The 24,065-nt window shown below is 48.0% G+C and overlaps 1 protein-coding gene across 3 annotated transcripts in view; it reads left to right on the top strand.

Moving 5' to 3' along the window:
• Positions 1 to 24,065, top strand: part of rad18 (RAD18 E3 ubiquitin protein ligase) — a 448,932-nt gene that overhangs the window by 233,514 nt on the left and 191,353 nt on the right. For all 3 annotated transcript variants that reach the window (XM_072472125.1, XM_072472124.1, XM_072472123.1), the window contains exons 8-9: positions 7,992 to 8,065; positions 8,152 to 8,212. In XM_072472125.1, coding sequence (XP_072328226.1) covers positions 7,992 to 8,065; positions 8,152 to 8,212 — 135 coding nt within the window. The remainder of the gene's footprint in view (positions 1 to 7,991; positions 8,066 to 8,151; positions 8,213 to 24,065) is intronic.

Below are 24,065 nucleotides of genomic sequence, written 5' to 3'. Positions count from 1 at the left end.
ACTCCCCGGGGAGTCTCTGGACGATTTCTGGCGTGCCCTGCACATCCTAGATAGGAACTGTGACTGCCAGGCAGTTTCGGCAGTCCAGCTCACCAAACTTTTAATTCCAGACGCTTGCGCCGCGCTGCAACCAGCCAACTCTGGGGTGCCCAAGTGCTATTTTTGCGAGTAAAACAAACACCCCAGGCAGCGCTGCCCGGCGCGGAGCGCGACCTGCAATGGGTGTGGGACGAAGGGACACTTTGTTTCTGTTTGCCATGCCCGATCGGTCGCTGCTGTTTCCAGGCCCGGAGTTCCTACACCCCCCACGTGTGATCCAGGGGCGCCGCCATTTTCCCCTTCACAAGCCATGTGCGTCCTGTGGGCGCCGCCATCTTCCTCACCGCAAGCCACTTGCGGCCCGCGGACACCACCATCTTTTATGCCGCCCGCCATGTGCGCCCCGTGGCCGCCGCCATCTTCGGTGCCATTTTGGACGGCGCCTCAGGAGCCCGGTCCGTCTGGCCGTTCATCGCCTGCCGCCACCGCCGCTGACCAGCCCAGGACCTCCCAGCATCTGCGCAGCTCGCCTCTATCTCCCTGGATCAGTCCCGGCCTCGCGACTGCAACGACGACGGTGAAGAGTGATGGGCACGAGACGACCTGCCTTTTTGACCCCGGGAGCACAGAGAGCTTCATCCACCCCACTATGGTAAGGCGCTGCTCCCTCCCGGTATAACTCGTCACCCAGAAAATCTCCCTGGCCTCCGGATCACATTCAGTGGAAATCCGGGGGTACTGCATCGCGACCCTCACCGTCCAAGGCATAGAGTTCAGCAGCTTACGGCTCTACGTCCTCCCCCACCTCTGCGCTGCCCTGTTCCTCGGCCTGGACTTTCGGTGCCATCTCCAAAGCCTAAACTTAAAATTCGGCAGACCCCTGCCCCCCTCACCGTCTGCGGCCTCACGACCCTTGAGGTCGATCCACTTCCCCTGTTTGCGAAGCTCACCCCGGATTGCAAACCCGTCGCCACTAGGAGCAGACGGTACTGTGCCCAGGACAGGACCTTCATCAGGTCGGAGGTCCAACGGCTTCTGCGGGAGGGGGTCATCGAGGCCAGCAACAGCCTCTGGAGAGCTCAAGTGGTAGTAGTGAACACTGGGGAGAAGCACATCGCCTACAGTCAGACCATCAATCGGTACACGCAGCTCGATGCGTACCCCGTCCCTCGCATATCTGACATGGTCAATCAGATTGCGCAGTATCGTGTCTTTTCCACAGTGGACCTGAAGTCCGCCTACCACCAGCTCCCCATCCGCCCGGAGGACCGGCAACACACTACTTTCGAAGCAGATGGCCGCCTCTATCACTTCCTTAGGGTTCCCTTCGGCGTCACTAATGGGGTCTTGGTCTTCCAGTGAGAGATGGACCGAATGGGTGACCGGTACGGACTGTGGGCCACCTTCCCATACCTAGATAACGTCACCATCTGCGGCCACGACCAGCAGGACCACGATGCAAACCTCCAAAAATTCTTCCAGTCCGCCAAACTCCTTAACATAGAACATAGAACAATACAGCGCAGTACAGGCCCTTCGGCCCACGATGTTGCACTGAAACAAAAGCCATCTAACCTACACTATACCATTATCATCCATATGTTTATCCAATAAACTTTTAAATGCCCTCAATGTTGGCGAGTTCACTACTATAGAACATAGAACAATTAGCCTCACATACAATAAGGAGAAATGCGTGTTCCGCACCAACCATTAGCCATCCTTGGCTATGTCGTGGAAAATGGAGTCCTAGGGCCCGACCACGACTGCATGCGCCCCCTCGTGGAACTCCCACTCCCCCACTGCCCCAAGGCACTGAAACGATGCCTGAGGTTTTTCTCCTATTACGCTCAGTGGCTCCCTAATTATGCGGACAAGGCCCGCCCACTCATTCAGTCCACAGTTTTCCTCCTGGCGGCTGAGGCCCGCCAGGCCTTCAACCGCATCCAGGCGGACATCACCAATGCCATGATGCATGCGGTCAACGAGCCCTTCCCCTTCCAGGTGGAGAGCGATGCATCGGACGTAGCTCTGGCCGCCACCCTCAATCAGGCGGGCAGGCCCATGGCCTTCTTTTCCCGCACCCTCCGTGCTTCCGAAATTCGGCACTCCTCTGTTGAAAAGGAGGCCCAAGCCATTGTGGAAGCTGTGAGACATTGGAGGCATTACCTGGCCGGCAGGACGTTCACTCTCCTCACTGACCAACGGTTTATTGCCTTGATGTTTAATAATACACAGCGGGGCAAGATCAAAAATGACAAGATCTTAAGGTGGAGGATCGAGCTCTCCACCCATAATAAAGCGATTTTGTATCGCCCGGGGAAGCTCAACGAGCCCCCTGATGCCCTATCCCGTGGTACATGTGCCAGCGCACAAGTGGACCGACTCCGGGCTCTCCATTATGACCTCTGCCACCCGGGGGTCACCCGGTTCTTCCATTTCATGAAGGCCCGCAACCTTCCCTACTCCATTGAGGAGGTCAGGACCGTCACCAGAGACTGCGAGGTCTGCGCAGAGTGCAAGCCGCACTTCTACCGGCCAGACCGAGTGCACCTGGTGAAGGCCTCCCGCCCTTTAGAACGCCTCAGCGTGGACTTCAAAGGGCCCCTCCCCTTCACCGACCGCAACACGTACTTTCTGAACGTGATTGATGAGTACTCCCGATTCCCTTTTGCCACCCAATGCCCAATATGACTTCTGCCACGGTAATTAAAGCCCTGCACAACATCTTCACTCTGTTCGGTTTCCTCACCTACATCCACAGCAATCGGAGATCCTCTTATGAGCGATGAGCTGCGTCAGTTCCTGCTCAGCAAAGGCACGCCTCGAGCAGGACTACCAGCTACAATCCCTGGGGAAACGGGCAGGTGGAGAGGGAGAACGGGACAGTCTGGAATGCCACCCTGCTGGCCCTGCGCTCTAACGATTTCCTGGTCTCCCGCTGGCAGGAGATCCTCCCCAACGCGCTCCACTCCATCCGATCGCTCCTCTGCACCGCGACTAATGAGACCCCTCACTAACGGGTGTTTGCCTTCCCCAGGAAGTCCACCTTCGGAAGCATGTGCGGACCCATAAGTCGGACTCCTTGGTCGTAAAAGTCCACCTCTTACATGCAAACTCGCAGTAAGCCTACGTGGCACACCCCAATGGGCGCCAGGACACAGTCTCCCTCCGGGACCTGGCACCCGCTGGATCCCCACCCCCGGCCTGACACCGCCTTCCCCCGATTGCCTCTTTCACCCCCGCGCCACTCATTCTCCCTCCAGCCAACCTCACCGCAGCCCCCACTCCAGCAGGATCCGTCCTCCCACTGGTTCCACTCAGGGGTGACAAAGACGAGGACAACACACTCCCGGAGTCGCAGGTGACCAAGTCGGCGCCCACATCACCACCAGGACTGAGACGATCGCAGAGGAGAGTCAAGGCCCCCGACAGACTTGACTTGTAATATTTTCCACCACCTCCTGCCGGACTCTTTTTTTTAACAGGGGGTGAATGTGGTAGTCACCACCTGCAGAATAAACGCAAAATACTGCGGATGCTGGAAATCCGAAATAATAACAGAAAGTACTGGGCAATTCAGCAGGCCAGTCAGCTCCTGTGGAAAGAGAAACTGGGTTAACTTTTTGAGTCAAAAGGACCCTTCAACAGAACATAGAAGGGCCATTTGGACTTGAAGGTTTAACTCTCTTACTCTCTCCATCTACCAGACCGTCTGAATTTATCCAGCATTTACAGTTTCCATTTTATACATCAGCGGATCCTGCTCCACTGGTCCTGGAAGAGGTATACCCACCAACGCTGTTGTCCAGTCGTAGAAACAGTTGCAACACCTCGTTCTCAGCTTCTGGACCTGGGCTGTTGTAAGTCCTCTTCGGGAGGGGGGCTGTGGCTGTCACCCCAGCACCCCACCTCTTAAGGGCAAGGTACCTGATCCCTGACCATGGCACTGAGGCCCTGACAGTGCCCCTGCCAGCCTGACCACCCAGGGTGGCACTTAGAGTGGCAACATCAAGGTGCCAGACTGGCAGTGCCAAGGTACGCAGGTGTCAGCGGAGCTGCGAGGGTACCACCCTGCCAAGAGCCCGACCACTCGGGGGTCTCTAATGTCCTGCGAGACCCCCAAGGTGTCATGTGTGTGGAAACCATTGCTAAACAGCGCCAATACAAGGTCTCCCAGGGGTGGCCACTAGTTTCTGGACCACGGATGAATATGGCCCAGACATGTTTAAATGAGCCTAATGGCTCACAGAAATCTGTTAATCCGGATCGCGCTCAGCAAGGCTGACATCGAGATAGCGACGTCTGCGAGATTCCGTTAAATATTGCGAGACGTCACATGCGATTCCCTAAAATCACCCAAGATGTTTCGAGTTGTCGCAAATCTCACGAGCGGCCTCTCGTGAGAATAAATGGCCTCGAAACATCACAAAGTCGGGCCACAAAGAGGCCATTAAATTACACCCCGTATTTTTGTTCTGTGTACTGTTGCTGTGTGTCAGCAAACACCAGCATCTGTTTCAGATTTGGAATTCTGAGCGTGGCATACAGTCTTCTGACTCTTGACTTCCCTGTTGTTTAAAAAGAAAGTGGATAGAGTTTATAGCAAGCACAGTGTTCATCCAGTTAAAGTGTGTGCAAATGACATATTAGTCAAAAGCATAATTGGCATCAATGCATCATGTTCTATGTTTATTGCTTTTAGCAAATAACAGTGCTGCTTGGTTACTTTGGTAGCTTTGCTAATTAGAGGTTTTTTTAGTGAACAGCAACATTCCCTTTAATTTCAGTATGTTGTGGAGTTGCCCTGCTGCACTGCACAGCTCCTTTAAGATTAACTTGCAACCACATGTGTGTACCTCGAAGTGAGCATTGCTTGTGCACAGCCTGTTTGTTCCCTGCATGTTCCTGATTGCTGCAAGGCCACGCACTCGTGCAGTTTAGAGGGAACATTATTGAGCAGCTGAGTTCCAATCAAAGTTAATCTGTTGTGTTCTGCTTTATCTTCATGTATAAGGCAGGGAATTTTAAATACCTCAAAGGTATCAGATGAGTTATTTTATTCCCATATAGTTTATGAATTTGGTCACATTTACAATATTTGAGTTCAGTTTTCCAGACAGATATGGAAGAGGGAGGTTATAGTGGGATTTGTGGGGAGGAAAAGGATGAGGCTTTTCAAACTTGAGATGTAGCTATACAAGGACGCCAATATAGGTTTCAAATCGAAATGGACTTGGGTCCGTTCAAAAGGTCGACACCTGGACGAATTTCTATGAGGTTTTTCAATCTTTGGCTTTCGATGGAACTGCTTTTATTCTAAGCCGGCAGTAATGATCTGTGTTTTATTTGACTTTGTTGCTGAGCTCTTAGTCTTTTAACTGTTTCCAGCTGATGTAAGAAATGGAAACGGAGTCAAATCAAGGGCTGGATGTGTTACTGACTTTCTGTCTCCTCACCCATTTCCTTCAGATCTTCTTTGTGAATCATTGCTTTAAGAGCTGCATTATGCTTTTGGGAGCATTGCGTGTGGGTGGGATGTTAGCAAGCAATAAATCATATGCTGCATTTGTTTAAATTAAATTATATTTTGTGACCTTTGGTCCCCACATAAAACTTAAAAATAAAGCTTAATTCTTCCTGGCAGTAAATCTTCTTTATCCACCCTAATAATGTTCTCTGCTCAACAAAACATTTTTCAACAATGTTTGTTTTAATCATAAAAGTTAATTTGTTCCCTCCACCATAGAACCTGGACAGTGCAGGTAGTTAATCTCAATCAGGGCAGTGACCATAAATTTGGCCTGAACGAGCCAGGGTTCAAATTGAATTGATTCCAGTACGCTGAAAAATCCAGATGACGATGCTGACCACTTATCTTTGCTCTCATTTCCACCTAATAAATTGTCCGGAAAACTCAGCTGGAAAATGCATGTGCATGAGCTTCCAATATTATTGGTGTTATAGTTACTTGTAGAGCAGATGGTTGGCGTAGTGGAAAGGAGGGAATATATAAAAAATCACATGAGGTATGTTGTCCATGGGAGGGGCAGCACGGTGGCGCAGTGCTTAGCACTGCTGCCTCATGGCGCCGAGGTCCCAGGTTCGATCCCGGCTCTGGGTCACTGTCTAGTGGAATTTGCACATTCTCCCTGTGTTTGCTTGGGTTTCACCCCCACAAACCAAAGATGTGCAGGGTAGGTGGATTGAACATGCTAAATTGCCCCTTAATTGGAAAAAATGAATTGGGTACTCTAAATTTATTTTTAAAAATGTTGTCCATGAGAGCGCAAATGTAACATTTCTGGGAAGTGAGCATTTGCAATATGCATGTATCCATTTTTTGAAAATTGGAATAAAAAAGGCAATTAGTTTATGCGCGTGAAGAATGCCATGGAACCAATAACATTCCTACATTGTAGAAGGAGACGATTTGGCCCATTGTGTCTGCACCGACCCTCTGAAAGAGCACCCTACCCAGCCCGCTGCCCAGACCTATCCCCATACCCCCACTCATACTGCACATTCCCATGCAGACACTGGGAGAATGTGCAAACTCCACGCACACGAGGCTGGAATCAAACCTGGGTCCCTGGCACTGTGAGGCAGCAGTGCTAATCATCGTGCCACCGTGCCACTTTGCATTCTCCAATAAAATATGGTTTTAGTTTTCAAAAGCTGTACAGAAGATTTCCAATTTATCCAGTCGACAGTCCCATTTTGGCTGACCATCCCATCCAGAGTTGCTCCAGTTTACAGACCATTTAGTGGGGATGAGCAGCCTCCTCCTGGATGACTGTTCATGCCCACCAGGAGGAGTACAAGAATTGATTGTCTTTTCCTGCCTTCTGTGACCTGGCTGGAGTTGAATATCCTTGATGAGAGGGATTGTAGCCAGGAAGATAATGAGATTGTATGCCATTCTCTTATATTCTCCCATCAAGGAGAAACACGTTGTTCCTTGGGTTTTCTATTAACAGTAATGATGGGTGTAAATTTTTATTCTACACCTTCCTGAACTATGAAAACCACTCAGCATTGCAATTATAGATGTTATTCTGCAGCTGTCCTTAGAGAGCATTTAGTGCTGCCTAGCACCAGTTAAAGTGTTGATTGTAATGGGAGCAATTCGAAGTGATGATAGTGAATCGGACAGCAAGCAGCATATTGCAAAACATTAAAGTATTTCTGAAGTGTGACTTTATTCCTTTAATGAATTGATTCCTGTATGCTGAATAACCCAAATGACAATGCTGACTATTCATCTTTCAAAACTCTGGCTGCCCAACATAAAGTCCAAAGATTTTGACTGAGGTGCTTTTGATCACATCTGCCATCTGTGGTGTTAGGTTCTTGCCCCATGCCTTCTCAAGCACGTCACTGCCACCTCCTGTCCTTTTAAAATGTTATGCCTGGCTGTCCCAGTATCTTAATCCTGGGCTGTAAATAGGGCTGTGAGGGGGCGATATAGTGGTATTGTCACTGGACTTGTAATTCAGAGACCCAATGTGCTGGGGTTCTGGATTCAAGGCCCACCAAGGCAGGTGGTGACATTTGAATTCAGTAAAAATCTGGAGTTAAATTTTTGATGTTGAAACCATTGTTGATTGTTGTAAAAAGCCATCTGGTTCATCAGTGTCCTTTAGGGGAGGACGTTTGCCACCCTTACCTCAGGTTGACTCTTAAATGCCCTCTGAAATAGCCCAGCAAGCTGTTCAGTTAGGAGCAATTACGCCAGCGATGCCCAATGAATAAAGAAAACATGAATCTGTTTATACTTGTGGAATCCATCTTAAAGTTTAGCTAGGATGTTGTTGTGTTGCTTGATATTTGCATTGTTGACCAAAAGGTACCTTCCGGGTGGATACATGTGCAAGCATTTCGCTGCACCACCTGCATAATTTCTGGTTAGTTCATGCCTAAGGTGATGTCAATTGTGTTTTTTCAAACAGCCTTCGAGATCGCTAGGGAAATTGAAAAGAATGAGAAGACCCAAGCTCAGCTTGAAAGCACAGCAAGTGAAAATGTGAGTCTCATATGAAGCTTTTCATGTCATTTGTTTTCCGCTTTCTGGAGAAGCTAGAAGAAACCAGTTCAATTGTTTTTAATTAGGTGTTGAAATTCACAAAGGACCAGTCAGAAGAAGAAATCGATGAAGTCCACAAGGAATATCGTAAGTACATCAGGTTCGATTCTGACCTCTGGTGACTGTGTGGAGTTTGCACGTTCTCCCCATGTCAGTGTGGGTTTCCTCCGGGTGCTCCGGTTTCCTCCCACAGTCAACGATGTGCAGGTTAGGTGGATTGGCCATGCTAAAATGTCCCTTAGTGTCCAAAGATGTGCAGGTTAGGTGGGATTTCAGCAATAGGATGGGGGAGTGGGCCTAGGTAGGGTGCTCTTTCGGAGGGTCAGTGCAATTTTGATGGGCCAAAGGTAGGTGCAGATTTGATGGGCCAAATGGCCTCCTCCTGCACTGTAGGGATTCTGTTGATACATGATTGTTTTATTCACGCTGTATAAAGGCCTGGAGGCTCATAAAATCCTGACTGTTGCATTAAATGCTTGAGCAGTGACAATGCTCCAACTCCCTTCCATGACCAACTCTAATGTCAACCTTGAAAAATGTAAGGATGTTGAGACCTTGTAGAGCAGTGTTTTTCCCGGCGGCCCACTTGTACAAAATGGCCGACTCTAGCGACCCACGCCATGTTCACAATAGATTGTCCATAGTTTCTAAAATGTCACATTAATTGATGGCACTTATTATTAAATGTAAGAATTGTACATAAAAATATATTTTCTATTTTTTGTTATTTGGAGATCTCAATAATTTGTAATAAAAATCTCTGAACAGATCAGTGTGCGAGACTTGATCGCGGACTTCTTGGTGTTTTAAGGGGGGGGTGAGGGAATTCTTGGAAACACACCTGGATTTTGGGCTGATGAGGAAGGAAGGAGCCTCACCGTTGACCGCAGCTTCAGTGTCACTGAGCGACTGATCTCAGAAAGTGAGCGGAGAGCAGCTCCACATTCTGAATATACATCAAACTCCGTATTCACACACAGCACGACTTTCAGCATAGATCTGATTGACAATGTTAAGAGGGGCATAAATTCAACAGACATTAACAAGATTAACTAGCATAAATTCAACGAGAATAGCTTGAATTGTTCTCCTTCGAGTAGGGAAGGTTACGATCGGTTTTAAAAGGGGTATTAAAAATTATGAAGGGTTTTGATAATGCTGATAGGGTGAAGGTTTCCACGAATAGTTGACCTGTGGACACAGATTTCAGATAGTTGACAAAAGAATCGGAGAGATAAGATTTTTTTTTTACTCAGCGAGTTGTTATGATCTGAAACATAATGCCTGAAAAGGTGTCAAGGCGGATTCAATAATTACTCTCTAAAGATAATTGGACATATACGTGAAATGGAGACACTTGCAGGGCTATAGCGAAAAATAAGGGAATGGGATAATCCGATAATTCAAAGAACTGACACCAACACGATGGGCCAAATAGCCTCTTTTCTGTTCTGTGAGATTCTGGTTGAGAACAGTCCATTAAGAGATGGGTGAGTGTGTAAAGGTTTTACCAGAAAACTCAAAGTTATATAGAAACAGGAAGAATGAAGGTTTGCATTTAAATAACACCTTTCAAGATCCAGAGATGTGCCATATGTGTTTGGTTTTGTGATTTTAGAAACATGACAGCTGATATGTGCACAACACAAACAGCAACAAAATTATTGATATTACGTTCTCCCCAGCATCCTGACTGATTACCCAACACCTAAAAACAGATTGTCAGGTCATTTGTCTAATTGCCTGACCTTGTTGTGCATAAATTGCCTTTTGCCTTTCCTAAATTACAGCAGTGATTCCATATCAAAATGTATCTCATTAGCAGTAATGCACTTTGGACATCCTGGGGCCTTCAATGGCCCAGGAGTTCCGAACGTTTTTATTCTATCTCTGACTACTGGAAACACAAGATATTTGACCTGCTAAAGGTGAAAATTGATTCCAAGATGGTACCACGAAGACCCAAATTAAGTAACACCTACCTACCAACGCTTGTTGAAAGAAAGAAATTAAAGACTTTCATTTACCTATTGCTTTCCACTACCTCAGATAATCCCAAAGTGCTTTACAATGTTTTGATTTGTCGTCACTGTTGTATTGAGTGAGTTTTATCTTCCTTAACCAGGCCCTCAGGTTTTTGGTAAGATTCATTTCAGGATCAATAACGTTTTGTTTAAAGTAGACAATGTTTGAGATTCAAGACACTTGCTCAGTGAATAAAGGCTCCAGATTACATGGGTTTAGAACAAACAAAATCAACTTCACTATTCAAGACCATAAAGATAAAAACAATTTACAATATCTGCCTTGTACTCTAACGTTCAGGGTTAATATGAGGTACATGTGATTTATCAGGCAAACCGTGGTCGAATGTACTTCTCACTTAATGACAGATGCGACCAAGACAGTTAACGGATTTCTGAACAACCCACACAGACGTCAGTAACAATGTGAGTCAGCCAATCTCATTGAAACTCTGTCTCTCTCATCAGGGAATCCAGTATTCATTTTCGAACATTTCACCTGGGAATTCTCTCCAAAGGTCTATCCAACTCGGATGGCATCAATGACTGCCCACCATGGAGGATTTCAATCTTATCTCCTGTGACTTTGTTCCTCTGGATTCTCAAGTATGCTCTCAAGCACATTTTCAGCTCTTCAGCCTTGCTGAGCAGAATATTGCTGCTCCAAAGGGATACCTTCAACCCAGTGGCCCTCAGCAAAGAGTGCCCAACCTTCTCTTGCGTTCTTGGATCTTCAGGGCTTCTCACTAGCCCACTTTGATTCCGAGGGCTTTTCCTGAGCCATTTTCAGATATAAGTCTGCTAATCACAACCCTTTCTCTAATAACAACCTCTTTCCCTGCTCATTACTTTCTAACTGAACTGAGATCTCTTTCTGTTCCTGTCCCCTGACTGGGACTAGTCTAATATGATGTTCCGCTCCCAGTCACCTAACCTGGATTATCATGCTATTTTCATGTGCTCAGCCTGTCGTAGGCCCAAATAACTTATACTGATGAATTGTGTATGTGCAGCCTGTTGGACTGTTGGGATTTGAGATTCCTGACCCCCCGCCCTCCAACAAGGTAAGTAAGGATAGCTTTTGTGACAAAAGCAGCAGCCATTTTTCCAAAAGCAGGGACCCACAAAAAGTGTTGTGACAATGGCCGGATAATCTGTTTTGATGATGTTGATCAGTGGTTGAGTATTAGCCAGGGCACTGGGGGAAGCCGACTGTTTATCAAAATAGTGCCTTTGAATCTTTTATGTCCACCTGTAAGAACAAACAGAGTTTTGGTTTAACATTTCATCTGAAAGGTGATACCTCTGGCAGTGCAGCACTCCCTCAGTGCTGCATTTCAATATGATTGTATGAAATAGAACAAAATTTAAATAACCAGATTAAATAATTACCTCCAACATTTGAAGTGGGTGGAGGTAATGTTTATGCTGCTGTTTGTTTACATGTTTGTCGGTAAATAATATATCTTAAAAACTAACATAGGATTTCAGAACAACGAGCCATATGGATAATTATCACCCAAGGAAGAACTGATTGGTTTTTGAAAAAAGATCCAGATCCAAATCCTGCAATTTGTTAAAAGATCTGTTAATATTGGGAGACAGGACAAATTAACTTTAATGCAGAATGTTGTGGATTATCTCAGCTGCTGTGGTGCAATTTGTCACAGTTGTCAAAATGTGAGAAGAGTTTTAGGAGCAGGTTGTTGATATGGCTTGACCTGACACCACCTTAGTGAGTTGCCAACTATCTTAATACAAAGATTTTGTTTTTCAGCTTTGTAGTTATAGAACATCAATCCAGGCAGTGAAAAGCCTCAAGGAAGAGTTGCGGAATTGCAATGATGTTGTTAAACACTACTGAGTGCCCTCTCCCACTTGTTAAAGTTGCATTTCCCCATTTCCAATGACCAGTGGCCTGTCATCTTTGGGATCTGGGCTCGAATCTAACCCAGACTAAGACAATGAAAGATTATTCTTTCCATCAGTTGGAAGGGTCCTTCTTTGGTGAAGACAGTAACTTTTACTTCCACCCAAGCTCATCGGCCTGTAGAGTATACCTAAGTAGCCATTTTCTGTGTGAGAGAGCCTGGGCAGTGAATGTTGGCAGACTATTTGAGCATGTGACTCATTACAGGAGAAACTGTTCATGTTTTCACTCAATGTCCAGGGCACTGACTTTCAAGGAGAAGTGCCTGGATAGTGGCCACGAGTGGAACTCCCGGCTGATTTCCCACCTTTTCCAATCCTGGGCCACTGAAACTATTTGTCGCTCTGAAAAACTGAGATTAGCTTATTTAACAATGCCCAGGAGCTGAACCCAAGACTTTCTGTCTGCACTACACCACACAGTCAATTCAAGCCATCAGGTTCTTTGTTGTTGGGAGAAAATTCTACTTTTCACTCCAGTTCAACTTTGCTGGCCCAGTTCAACTTTGCTGGAAAAGGGCACAAAGTCAAAATCATAGATTCCAGGAAACTGTACAGGCTGAAATGAGTGAAAACTGATTTATATGATTTTAAAACACAGGAACATGGTTGTGAAACTCTGTGAAAATTAATCACCCCATATCTTTCCTGAACGAGGTATCCTCTGCTTGGTTCTGGTTCCATAGACACCAGGAACCTATGTCGAAAGGGTCATTCTTCACGTGTGCACTTGAACCAGTATTGGTAATTTATTATTGAAGGCCGCCATCCTAATAGGTATTAAGTTTGATTACCACACCTGTATGCACGAGTGCAGAATGGTCCCTGTGGTTGTATTTTCTGAGTGCGTGATTTATACGCACATGCTACTGATGTCAAATCAGGTGTAGGATAGGTGGATGTTTTCCACTTACTTCACAACGGAATCTGTTGTCATCCTGAGAGGAATCAGCAAATACAACGGGTTACATCAAATCTGGTGATGTCAATATCATGATGGGTGACAAAGGTAGCCGGAAATTGATCGGGTAAGCTGTTCACGCGACTGAAACATTCACACCTCAAAGAGTACAAGTTCATAAGTCAGAAATGAGTATGAATCCAAGTTAGATAGAGTTCATCATGGGAAACATATCATGGAAAAAGTATTGAAGTAGATAGTATATATGGGCACAATAGATATTTGGGTAGGTTCTTTGGGGAACAAATTTACTGATTCAGTGAAAAGGCAACTGAGTGATGTGATGCGAAACTTTCCTCCCACAGGAACAGTACCCCTTTTAAGGCGCGATGAAGGTTTTATTTTGTTTTCTGCTTGTCATAGTTGAGTCAAATTGGAAATGAGCATGACAGCAATTCTCCACAGATCAGTACATTAGTGACAGGTTATGACTTCCATTAGCACTTCCAGTTTGCTTATTTATATTCATCACTGAAGATTTAGGCTTTGCTGAATGAAAGTAATTGCAGCTCCAAGGTTATCTTGTTAGTTACTACCTAAAATAAATTTCATTTTCTGAGTGTATGCTGTAGTAATCAGTTTCCTTTGAGCACCGAGATTCGCTGTGCTGAAGTTTGTGCCTCATTTATCGCTAATTGTTTAAATCTCCTGCGGGAAGTTTGTATAGCTTTGTCCAGCGAAGTGTTGATTTTGCGTGATGACTACTGTGGATCCAATGTTCTAAGTTCATTTTTAACCTTATGAAATGAGTGTCTGACTGGGTGGTTAGCTTCATTGCATAAACGTTTGAAATATAGGTGGGGTGATAACATGGTAGATTTTGCAAAATCATTCACGGTGATGTGTAGAATTGCCATGGACGCTCTTCAGGATATGGGCATCACTGGCAAGGCTGGCATTATTGTCCATCCCTCGTTGCCATTGTGACGGTGAGATGTCTTTTTGAGCCACTGTAGTCCATGTAGTGCAGTTGTTGGAGGCTAGTCATCTAAGTCAGTGTTTTTCAAACTTTTTTTCCAGGACCCACTTTTACCAACCGGCGGACCTTCGGGACCTGGCTAACGTTCGCGACCCTTGTCGGCCGACCTTTGCGACACACCATTATTACTTACCTTTAATGCGGCATGTGAGCCTGCTTGGTCCTCACGATTTCATTTGCTTCGTCATTCCATGTTACGTTTCTGCGAAGGACGTCAGCTGACAAATTAAGTTCTCGCTGCATCCTTTGAAAGAAATCAGGAGGTTTGTCCTCGAAAGCGCTTTGCTTCGTCTTTAAATGGCTTTGAAGCTTTTAGCATTTTAAACTTTCATTTGCCAGTACTTCCCTGCATATAACACACATGGGTTTTACATCCTGATTTGCATTGGCATTAATAAAGGCATACCTCAAGAAATCATATTTTTACTGCTCCCGATTTCAGTTTCTTCTCAATTGTTTGTTCACCAGAGGCCCTGCTTTGTTCTGCCGTGGACTCTCCTGAGGCAAGAATAAGAAAAGGTGCAATCTTGTTTTTACTTTATAAACTATGACTTTAGACGAGCTAAAGTAACTTGCCAAACATGTACAATGTCACAATATTTCTTCCTGCTTCCACTGCATTGCACTCTCCAAGCATCCAAGTCATCTCCTTCTCCATTTTCACCGAAAGCACCTAATTCCTGGTGTAGGTTTCTTCCAGTGTTGACATGTGTCAGCTGTATTGACTCGCCTCGTTTGATCAGTATTCCTTGTTGACAAACCCTGGCTGGACGGTGACCAGCACAAAGCCCAGCCTCGTGCTGACCCCCCCCCTTAAACATCACAACCAATCGAGCACTGCCCACGGTCGGCATTTTTAAAAGCCGGTCGCGCTGTTGGGGACTTCTTCGCACGATCGGTCACTCTGCGACCCTCATGACACCCGCCCGCAACCCACCCATGGGTCGCAACTCTGAGTTTGAAAAACCCTGATCTAAGTCGTAGGCATTCCTCAAAGCAGTGTCCAATACCATATCAGCTTCAGCTGTTTCATCAATGATTTTCCCTCCATCATAAGGTTAGAAATGTGGTTGTTTTCTGATGATTGCATAATGTTTAACACCATTTGCAACTCCTCAGGGACTGATGCAGCCTGTGCTAATATGTAGCAAACAATAGTCAAGTTTGAGCTGATAAGTGACCAGTAACATTTGCACCACATAATTGTCAGACAATGCCCACATCCATCAAGAGAGAATCTAATAATCCCCTCTTGATATTCACTATTAACATCCTGGGGAGGGTTACCATTGATAAGTGTTATGGGCCAGGGTTTAGAAAACTCTAAAGAATATCATGGAGTTCACCTGACCTACAACTGTTTATCGGTTTTGGTTGCGATGAGCACAGGGGTCTACCTTTTAGGTGTTATTCAACAGAGGCCTTCAGCACTTTTAATCAAAAACAAAGTTTATTCTACGAATTTCGTTAACATTTTTATAAACACACACAGTAAGCATTTTTATCAACGACCAGCATAAATACCCCACACAGCTATAGTACTCTATGTGTAACCCTTTATAAATTTCCCCCTTAAGCTGTTCCAATTTAATAACAAGATCCCATAAGCCAGAAAACCCATTTCAAAGGGGTGGCCCAGCACAAAGCACTCAAGACCTGGTTTGGATGCTCTTGTGCCCTTTCCAAAACAGCAGGTTTTGAATTTCTTCCAGAAAACAATTATTTCTTTTCAATTAATCAAGCAGTCTGGAAACAGCTTTTAAAATGCAGATTGAGAAAAAAAAACTTATTTTTCAACCTGTGCTGTACAAACCAGTTCAAACTCAAAGCGAAAGTAAAACTCAGCGCCACAGCCCAGCTCCACCCACGCAATGACATTGCTGAAGCCATGTGATAAGACGAAAACATTTCTTAAAGGGACACTCCCATGACATAAGCCACTGCACTGGACCAGGCATATAAATACTGTGGTTGCCAGATCAGGTCTGAGGTTGCGTGTTACAGGAAAACAAGGACATTTAACAATAGCATTACTGAGAAAGGAGAAAAAAGTCAAACCGGTTCACCCAAGTGCAAACAGACTAGATCCGCTGTGCATTTCTACAGTTGTCAACTTCATCTTTCTTTGGTGTTGTATATTTTATTTGGCCAGCCAACCTCTGTTGCGTTGCGTGCTGTTCAATTGTCCAATTAGAACATACAGTGCAGAAGGAGGCCATTCGGCCCATTGAGTCTGCACCGACCCACTTAAGCCCTCACTTCCACCCTATCCCCGTAACCCAATAACCCCATCTAAACGTTTTGGTCACTAAGGGCAATTTAGCATGGCCAATCCACCTAACCTGCACGTCTTTGGACTGTGGGAGGAAACCAGAGCACCTGGAGGAAGCCCACGCAGACATGGGGCGAACGTGCAGACTCCGCACAGGCAGTGACCCAGCGGGCAATCAAACCTGGGACCCTGGCGCTGTGAAGCCAGAGTGCTATCCACCGTGCTGCCCTGTCTTGTGCGTGAATGTTTGTTGCTATGACCTCTAGTCCTCTTTTTGCCCTTGGGTTTATCCCCTTGCATCTCGCTGACTTCTTGTGGATTTTTACAACCCCCCTCCCCTCCTCTGCTGCTCCTCCCCACCCCCCCCCACCCCCCAGCTCTATTGGCTGTTGGCTATACAAACAGGTCCTGTAACAAATTGGTGAATGGCCTCCACGTCTTGTGGAAGCCCTCTTCCAACCCTTGGATGCCGAATTTGATTTTCTCCAGTTGGAGAAATTCTGACATGTTGGACAGCCAGTCTGCAGCTTCGAATGATGCTGCTGATCACCAGCAAAGCAGGATTCTTCGGCGGGTGATTAGGGAGGCAAAGGAAGGGGATAAGCCCCCCTTCCCATGAATAGTTCTGGCTGGTCTGATACTCTGAAGACTGCCACTTTTGTTCTTCGCTCCACTCTCACCCCCACAACCTTCGGCATTTCCTCAAAAAAAGGCTGCCCAGAACCCGACAAGTCTGGGACATGCCCAGAACATGTGGGTGTGGTTTGGCCGGGCCTCCCTGGCACTGTTCATATTTGTCCTTCACCTCCGAGAAGAACCTGCTCATTTGGGTTCTAGTTAGGTGTGCTCTGTGCACCACTTTTGGCTGCATTAGGCTAAACCTTACGCAAGCGGAGGTGGAGCTTGCCCTGTTCAACGCTTCGCCCCAGAGTCCCCACCCTATTTCTGTCCGTAGTTCTTCCTTCCATTTTTCCCGTGTCTCGTCCAGGGGGGAACGTGCCTGCTCTAACACTCTCCATGCAGGTCCCCGCAGTTTCCCCCACCTAAGTTGCCCACGTCCAACTTCTATCATTGAAAGTCTTGGCATCCGTGAGTATGATGTCATCGCCTTGCGGAGGAAGTTTTTGATTTGTAAATGTCATAGTTTGTTCCAATTGGGCAGTTGCAACCGTTCCGTCAGTTCCTCTAACGTCGCTAATCTGTCGTCTGTGTAAAAGTCCCTCCCGTCCTGTCTCCACCTCTTAAAGGTGCCGTCCATTGTAGCTTGTGTGTACCTGTGGTTGTTGCAGATGGAGCCATGATGGACATTTCAGTAAGGTCGAAGTGCTGCCTTAGCTGGTTCCATGTCCAGATGGTGGCTATCACCACTGGGCTTGTCGAGTGCTTGGCTGGCGTGATGGACGTGTTGCTGTGGCAAGTGCCCGGAGGGACATTCCTATGCAAGAACTCTCCTCCATCCTTACCCATTCTGCTTTCAGCTGCCATACCCATCTCTTCACTCTTTCCATTGTGGCTGCCCAGTGGTAGTGTTGGAGGTTTGGGAGGCCCATGCTTCTCTTTCTCTGTCGAAGCTTTTTGGAGATTCTTGAGTTTTTTAAAAATATATTTTTATTGAAGTATCTGCAAAATTTTTATAACAACAACAAGTGCAACAATAACATAAACATCAACATGGTAAGAAAAAGCGACTTCCCACCCAACCCCTTCTGTACATCCCTCAACCATATTGCACCTCCCCCCCCCCCCCCCCCCTTCCCCCCGGGAGAACCCCAGCATTGACCCTCGCAAGACAAACTTTATTTTCTCCAGCCTGAGAAACCCAACCATTCTCCACCGGGGTTTCTTCCACCTCCAACAACTCCTGATAGACTTCTGACACCTTCCCCTCCCCCACCCAGGTACCAGATACTACTCTGTCCTGTATCCCCTGTGGCGGCAACAGCAGGAAAGCCAACACCTGTTTCCTCAGAAAGTCCCGCACTTGCAAGTATCTGAAACCATTCCCCGGCGGCAACCTGAACTTATCCTCCAGCACCTTCAGACTGGGCAAACTCCCGTCTACGAATAGATCTCCCATCCTTCATATTCCTTCTCTCTGCCAGCCCCGGAACCCGCCATCTATCCTGCCCGGTGCGAACCTATGGTTATTGCAAATCGGGGTCCAGACTGACGCACCCTCCACCTTCTGATACCTCCTCCATTGCCCCCAGATCCTCAGTGCCGCCACAACCACCGGGCTAGTGGAGTAACGGGCCGGCAAGAACGGCAGAGGTGCTGTTACCAATGCTCCCAAGCTGGTGCCTTTGCATGATGCCGCCTCCATCCGCTCCCATGCAGACCCCTCCCCCCTTACCCACTTCCGAATCATCGATATATTAGCCACCCAGTGGTAGTTGCAGAAGTTCGGCAGCGCCAGCCCAGCCACACCCCTGGGCTCCAGCAACATTTTCTTCACTTGCGGGGTTTTATTCGCCCACACAAAGCCCAAAATAATCTTGCTCACCTGATTGAAAAAAAGGCCTTAGGATGAAGATGGGGAGGCACTGAAAAACAAACAGAAATCTGGGGAGGACCGTCATTTTCACGGCCTGTACCCTCCCCACCAACGATAGCGGGAGTATATCCCATCTTTTAAAGTCCCCTTCCATTTGCTCTACCAGCCGGGTTAGGTTGAGCCTGTGTAATGCCTCCCATTTCCGAGCCACCTGTATTCCCAGGTAGCGAAAGCTCCTCTCTACCATCTTGGGCGGCAGCTCCTTCAGTCTCCTCTCCTGCCCCCTTGCCTGGATCACGAACATTTCACTTTTTCCCATGTTCAATTTATCGGGGACCCCGAAAACCTGCCAAATGTCCCCAAAGATCTGCATAACCTCCCCCATCCCCTCCACCAGGTACGAAATGTACAAGAGCAGATCGTCCGCGTAAAGCGAAACCCGATGCGCCAGCCCGTTCCCCCCCCCCCCCCCCCTCCCGAACCAGCCTCTGCCAATTCCTTGATGCTTGCAGCTCCATGGCCAACGGCTCTATAGCCAGGGCGAACGGGGAGAGGGGGCACCCCTGCCTCGTCCCTCGGTGTAACTTAAAATACCCTGACCTCAGCCAGTTCGTGCACACGTTCGCTACAGGCGTCTGTTAGAGTAATCGCACCCAGTCAATAAAGCCCTCACCAAACCCAAACCTTCCCAACGTCTCCCACAGATACTCCCACTCCACCCGATCAAAATCCTTCTCCGCGTCCATCGCTACCACCGCGTCCATCGCTACCTCCACCTCCTCTCCTTCTGAGGGCATCATAATTACATTTAAAAGCCTCTGGACGTTAGCATTGAGCTGTCTGCCTTTAACAAATCCAGTTTGGTTCTCCCCTATCACCCCCGGGACACAGTCTTCTATCCTAGTGACCAGAATCTTAGCCAGCAGCTTGACATCTACGTTCAAAAGCGAAATCGGCCTATATGACCCACATTGCTCCGGATCATTCTCTCGTTTAAGAATGAGTGAAATCGAGGCCTGCGACATCGTTGGGGGGAGGATTCCCCTCTCTCTAGCCTCGTTAAAACTCCTCACCAGCAGTGGGCACGGCATCTCTGAGAACTTCTTATAAAATTCTACCAGGTAACCGTCCGGCCCCGGAGCCTTGCCCGACTGCATGCCCTCCAGTCCTTTAACAATTTCCTCTGCCTCAACTGGGGCCCCCAGCCCCTCCATCTGGTCCTCCTCCACCCTCGGAAACCTCAACTGATCTAGGAATTGCCTCATCCCTTCTGCTCCAGCCGCGGGTTCCGACTCTCATAATTTGCTATAAAATTCTTTAAAAACTTTGTTCACGCCCCCCTGGATCCAAGACCATGTTACCCTCCCTATTCCTTACTCTCCCAATCTCCCTGGCCATCTCTCTCTTCCTAAGCTGGTGCGCCCCCTTTACCTTCCTCAACTGTTCCACTGCTTTCCCTGTGATCCACGTTGCTCCGGATCCTTCTCTCGTTGAAGAATAAGTGAAATCGAGGCCTGCGACATCGTTGGGGGGAAGGATTCCCCTCTCTCTAGCCTCGTTAAAAGTCCACACCAACTCAAACTCCGCCTGTAGCTTCCGCCGCTCCCTCAGGAGCCCAGCATCCGGGGCCTCCGCATATCTCCTATCCACTCAAAGTATCTCCTCCATTAATCTCTCCCTCTCCGCTCGTTCTTCCTTTTCTCTATGGGACCAAATCAAAATTGGTTCTCCCCTAACAACTGCCTTCAGAGCCTCCCAAACCATCGCTGCCGATACCTCTCCCGTATCATTTGTTTCCAGGTAGTTCTGGATGGACTTATTCACCCACCCGCAGACCGCTTCGTCCGCTAACAACCCCACATCCAGTCTCCGCAATGGCCGCTGCCCTTTCTCCTCATCCAACCGCAAATCCACCCAATGCGGGGTATGATCAGAAACTGCAATTGTCGAATATTCCGTCCCCGCCACTTTTGGAATTAGCGCCCTGCTCAGAACAAAAAAATCAATGCGGGAGTGAACTTTATGGACATGAGAAAAAAACAAAAACTCATTCGCCCTCGGCCGCTCGAATCACCACGGGTCTACACCCCCCCATCTGCTCCATGAAACCCCTCAACTCCTTTGCCGCAGCAGGCCTCCTCCCAGTCCAGGATTGTGACCGGTCCAGATGGGGTTCAATGACCATGTTAAAGTCCCCCCCCGTGATCAGGCCGTGAGACTCCAAGTCCGGAATCCTGCCTAACACCTGCCTCATAAATCCCACATCGTCCCAGTTTGGGGCATATACGTTCACAAGCACCACCCGTACACCCTCCAACTTCCCACTCACCATAATATATCTACCCCCCTTATCTGCCAGAATTCTTCCAGCCTCAAATGCCACTCACTTACTGATCAATACTGCTACCCACCAGGTCTTTGAGTCCAGCCCAGAGTGAAACACCTTACCAATTCAACCCTTTCTCAGTCTCGTCTGGTCTATAATCTTTAAATGTGTCTCCTGAAGCATTGCCATGTCTGCCTTCAGCCCCTTTAAATGCGCGAAAGCACGAGCCCTTTTTACCGGCCCATTCAAACCCCTCACATTCCACGTAATCAGCCTGGACGGGGGGGTCTGCCCCCCCCTCCCCGCCGCCGCCGCCGACTAGCCATAACCTTTTTTTGGCCAGCCCGCTTCCCCGACCAGCAACCGTTCCCAACCTCCCATTTGTTCCCCAGTAATAGTTCCTCCCCTGTCAGCAAAGCCCCCCCCCCCCTGCGCCCCCACAGCAGCACCCGAAACCTAATCCCCCAGAACAAGCACCGACTTAGCAATTGCTCACCCCACACTTCACTTCCGGGAGTCAGCTGAACCATGCTAATCCCGATAGCCCTCACCCCTGGTGCCAAACAGTCTGACTCCCTATTGTTCGAACCCCTCTCCCTGCATGAATAAACCATTTAACAGCATCGCATTCCCCAGTAAGTAAACAACCTCAAGTACAAATAAATTAACATAAACCAATGAAGAAACAATCACTTGAAACAAAAACCCAACCTCCCACAATAGCACCAACTTCAGCCCCCCCCCCCCCAATCCACGTCCAATCCCTGCAAAACAAATCCCCCTCAAACCACCACCCCAGCCTAATAATTAACCCAAAACTACATACAATCTTGTTTGAACCGATACAAGAATTACAAAAATTACGAACCACCGTCACATAACTTCTTAGAGACTTAAGTGTCCTTTAAGACGCTTCTAACTTCTTTTCTTTGATAAATGTCCATACATCGTCCGGTGTCTCAAAGTAAAAATGCCGGTTTTCGTGTGTAACCCACAACCGCGCTGGATACAGCATCCCGAATTTCACCTCCTTCTTGAAGAGGATCACCTTCACTCGATTGAACTCAGCGCGTCTCTTGGCCAGCTCCGCTCCCAGGTCCTGATAGATGCGCACCTCGCTGTTCTCCCATCTGCTGCTCCGCTCTTCCTTGGCCCACCGCAAGACGAAAAACGGTGGAACGCACCACCATGGCCCTCGGCGGGTCATCCGCCTTAGGCTTCCTTGCGAGGGCTCTGTGCGTTCCATCCACTTCCAGGGGCCGAGAGAACGCCCCAGCCCCCACCAGCGTCTCCAGCATGCCCTCCACATATGCTACCGCGTCCGACCCCTCAATTCCTTCAGGGAGGCCAACAGTCCTTAAGTTCTGCCTCCTGGACCTGTTCTCCAGGTCTTCCAGCTTCTCCTGCATTCTCTTGTGGCGATCATCTAACACCTCCACCTTGTGCTCCAGCACGGTTAGATAGTCCTCCTGGCTGGATAACCTCAACTCAATCTCTTGTATCGCCTTCCCTTGGGCCGTCTGATTCAATACCATTTGATCAACTGCTGCCTTGATCGGGTCCAACGTTTCCCTTTTCAGCTCAGTGAAACAGTCCTTAAAGAACTTCACCTGTTGCTCCTTAGCCCACTGAGCCACTGCTCCCTGGTCATGACCCTCCGCCATGCTGCGCCGCGGTACCAGCTCCGACTGCTTCACTCTATCAGGGCTGAGTCTTCTCACATGGCCACTTATAGTTCAATTAGCCATACATCGGAGAGGTAATCCTTCTTAATATTGTCCACTTCACCGATCTATCCCATAAAGTCCGAGAAAAATCGGGGAAAAAATTCCAAAAATCCGTTCTAGGCGGGAGCTATCGAATGTGCGACCTACTCCTCCATGGCTGCCAACAGAAGTCTTGAGATTCTTGAGTTCTTCCACACACACTCACCCACTCCATCTTGGCCGTCTGCACTCACCCACCCCGCCAGGGATAGTGGGAGTGCATCCCACCTCTGCAGGTCCTTCTTTACTTCCTCCACCAGTCTTGGCAGGTTCCATTTGTAGATATGTGTCCAGTCATTGGCAATTTGCATCCCCAGATATTGGAATTTGTTTTGGGCTTGTTTAAATGGCAGTCCCTCCAGCTCTGCTCGTCTCCCTGCGGGTTCGCTGGGCAAACTTCACTTTTGTTCAAGTTGAGTTTGTAGCCCAAAAGGCTCCAAACTATCCTCTTCATGCTGATTTGGCGGTCCAAGATATAGAGCAGGTAATCTGCCTAGAGTGAGACTCTGGGTGCAATTCTACGGCCTCGTTGCACTCTCCCTCGAACAAAACGAGGCCGAAAACGAGAACCGCACCTGGCGCCAAACAGATTGCAATGCAACCAGAATCTCGCATGGGAGAAATTGGGATTTTGCTGTAGCGTGGTGAGAAAGCAATTATCACCACTTAAGCCCTATTTCCATACAATTAACGGGAGCCACCTCATATCCAACGACCTTGCCTCATACATCGGCCTCCCCAGCAAGTGGTCACGCTGGCACTGATTAGTACTCCTTTTGAAAATCGTGAACCTGGTGGAAGGGCTTCTGTGGGGAGCTGAGGCGGTGAGTAACCATCTTTGCTCACAGGCACAGAGCCTGCAGGTGCTGGGCTTGGCAGGGGGTGTAGGGACCCTCGGCTGGGCTGCCAGGGGAGGGTGGAGGGAAGTGCTGAGGGGGGCAACGAGGTGGGGGGGGGGGCAACCGCGCACGGTACCACGGCACCGCAATGCCAACCCCTGGATCGTGTGTACCAGTTCTGGGGTCAACCTTTGTCCCTGCCCATCTGTCCACCGACCCCCATAACCCCCGCCAGCTGCCGAGGCCTCTGGCCATGCGGCTGAAGTCTATCGCTAATAGGGAACTGGCAATCGTGATTAAGTGAGCTCTTCACACAATCCACGTGGATTCCCATGGATAGGCGTGCCTTG

This window comes from Scyliorhinus torazame, chromosome 13, assembly GCF_047496885.1.
Source record: "Scyliorhinus torazame isolate Kashiwa2021f chromosome 13, sScyTor2.1, whole genome shotgun sequence".
Lineage (NCBI taxonomy): Eukaryota > Metazoa > Chordata > Chondrichthyes > Carcharhiniformes > Scyliorhinidae > Scyliorhinus > Scyliorhinus torazame.
This window is presented reverse-complemented; position numbering and strand designations above follow the sequence as displayed.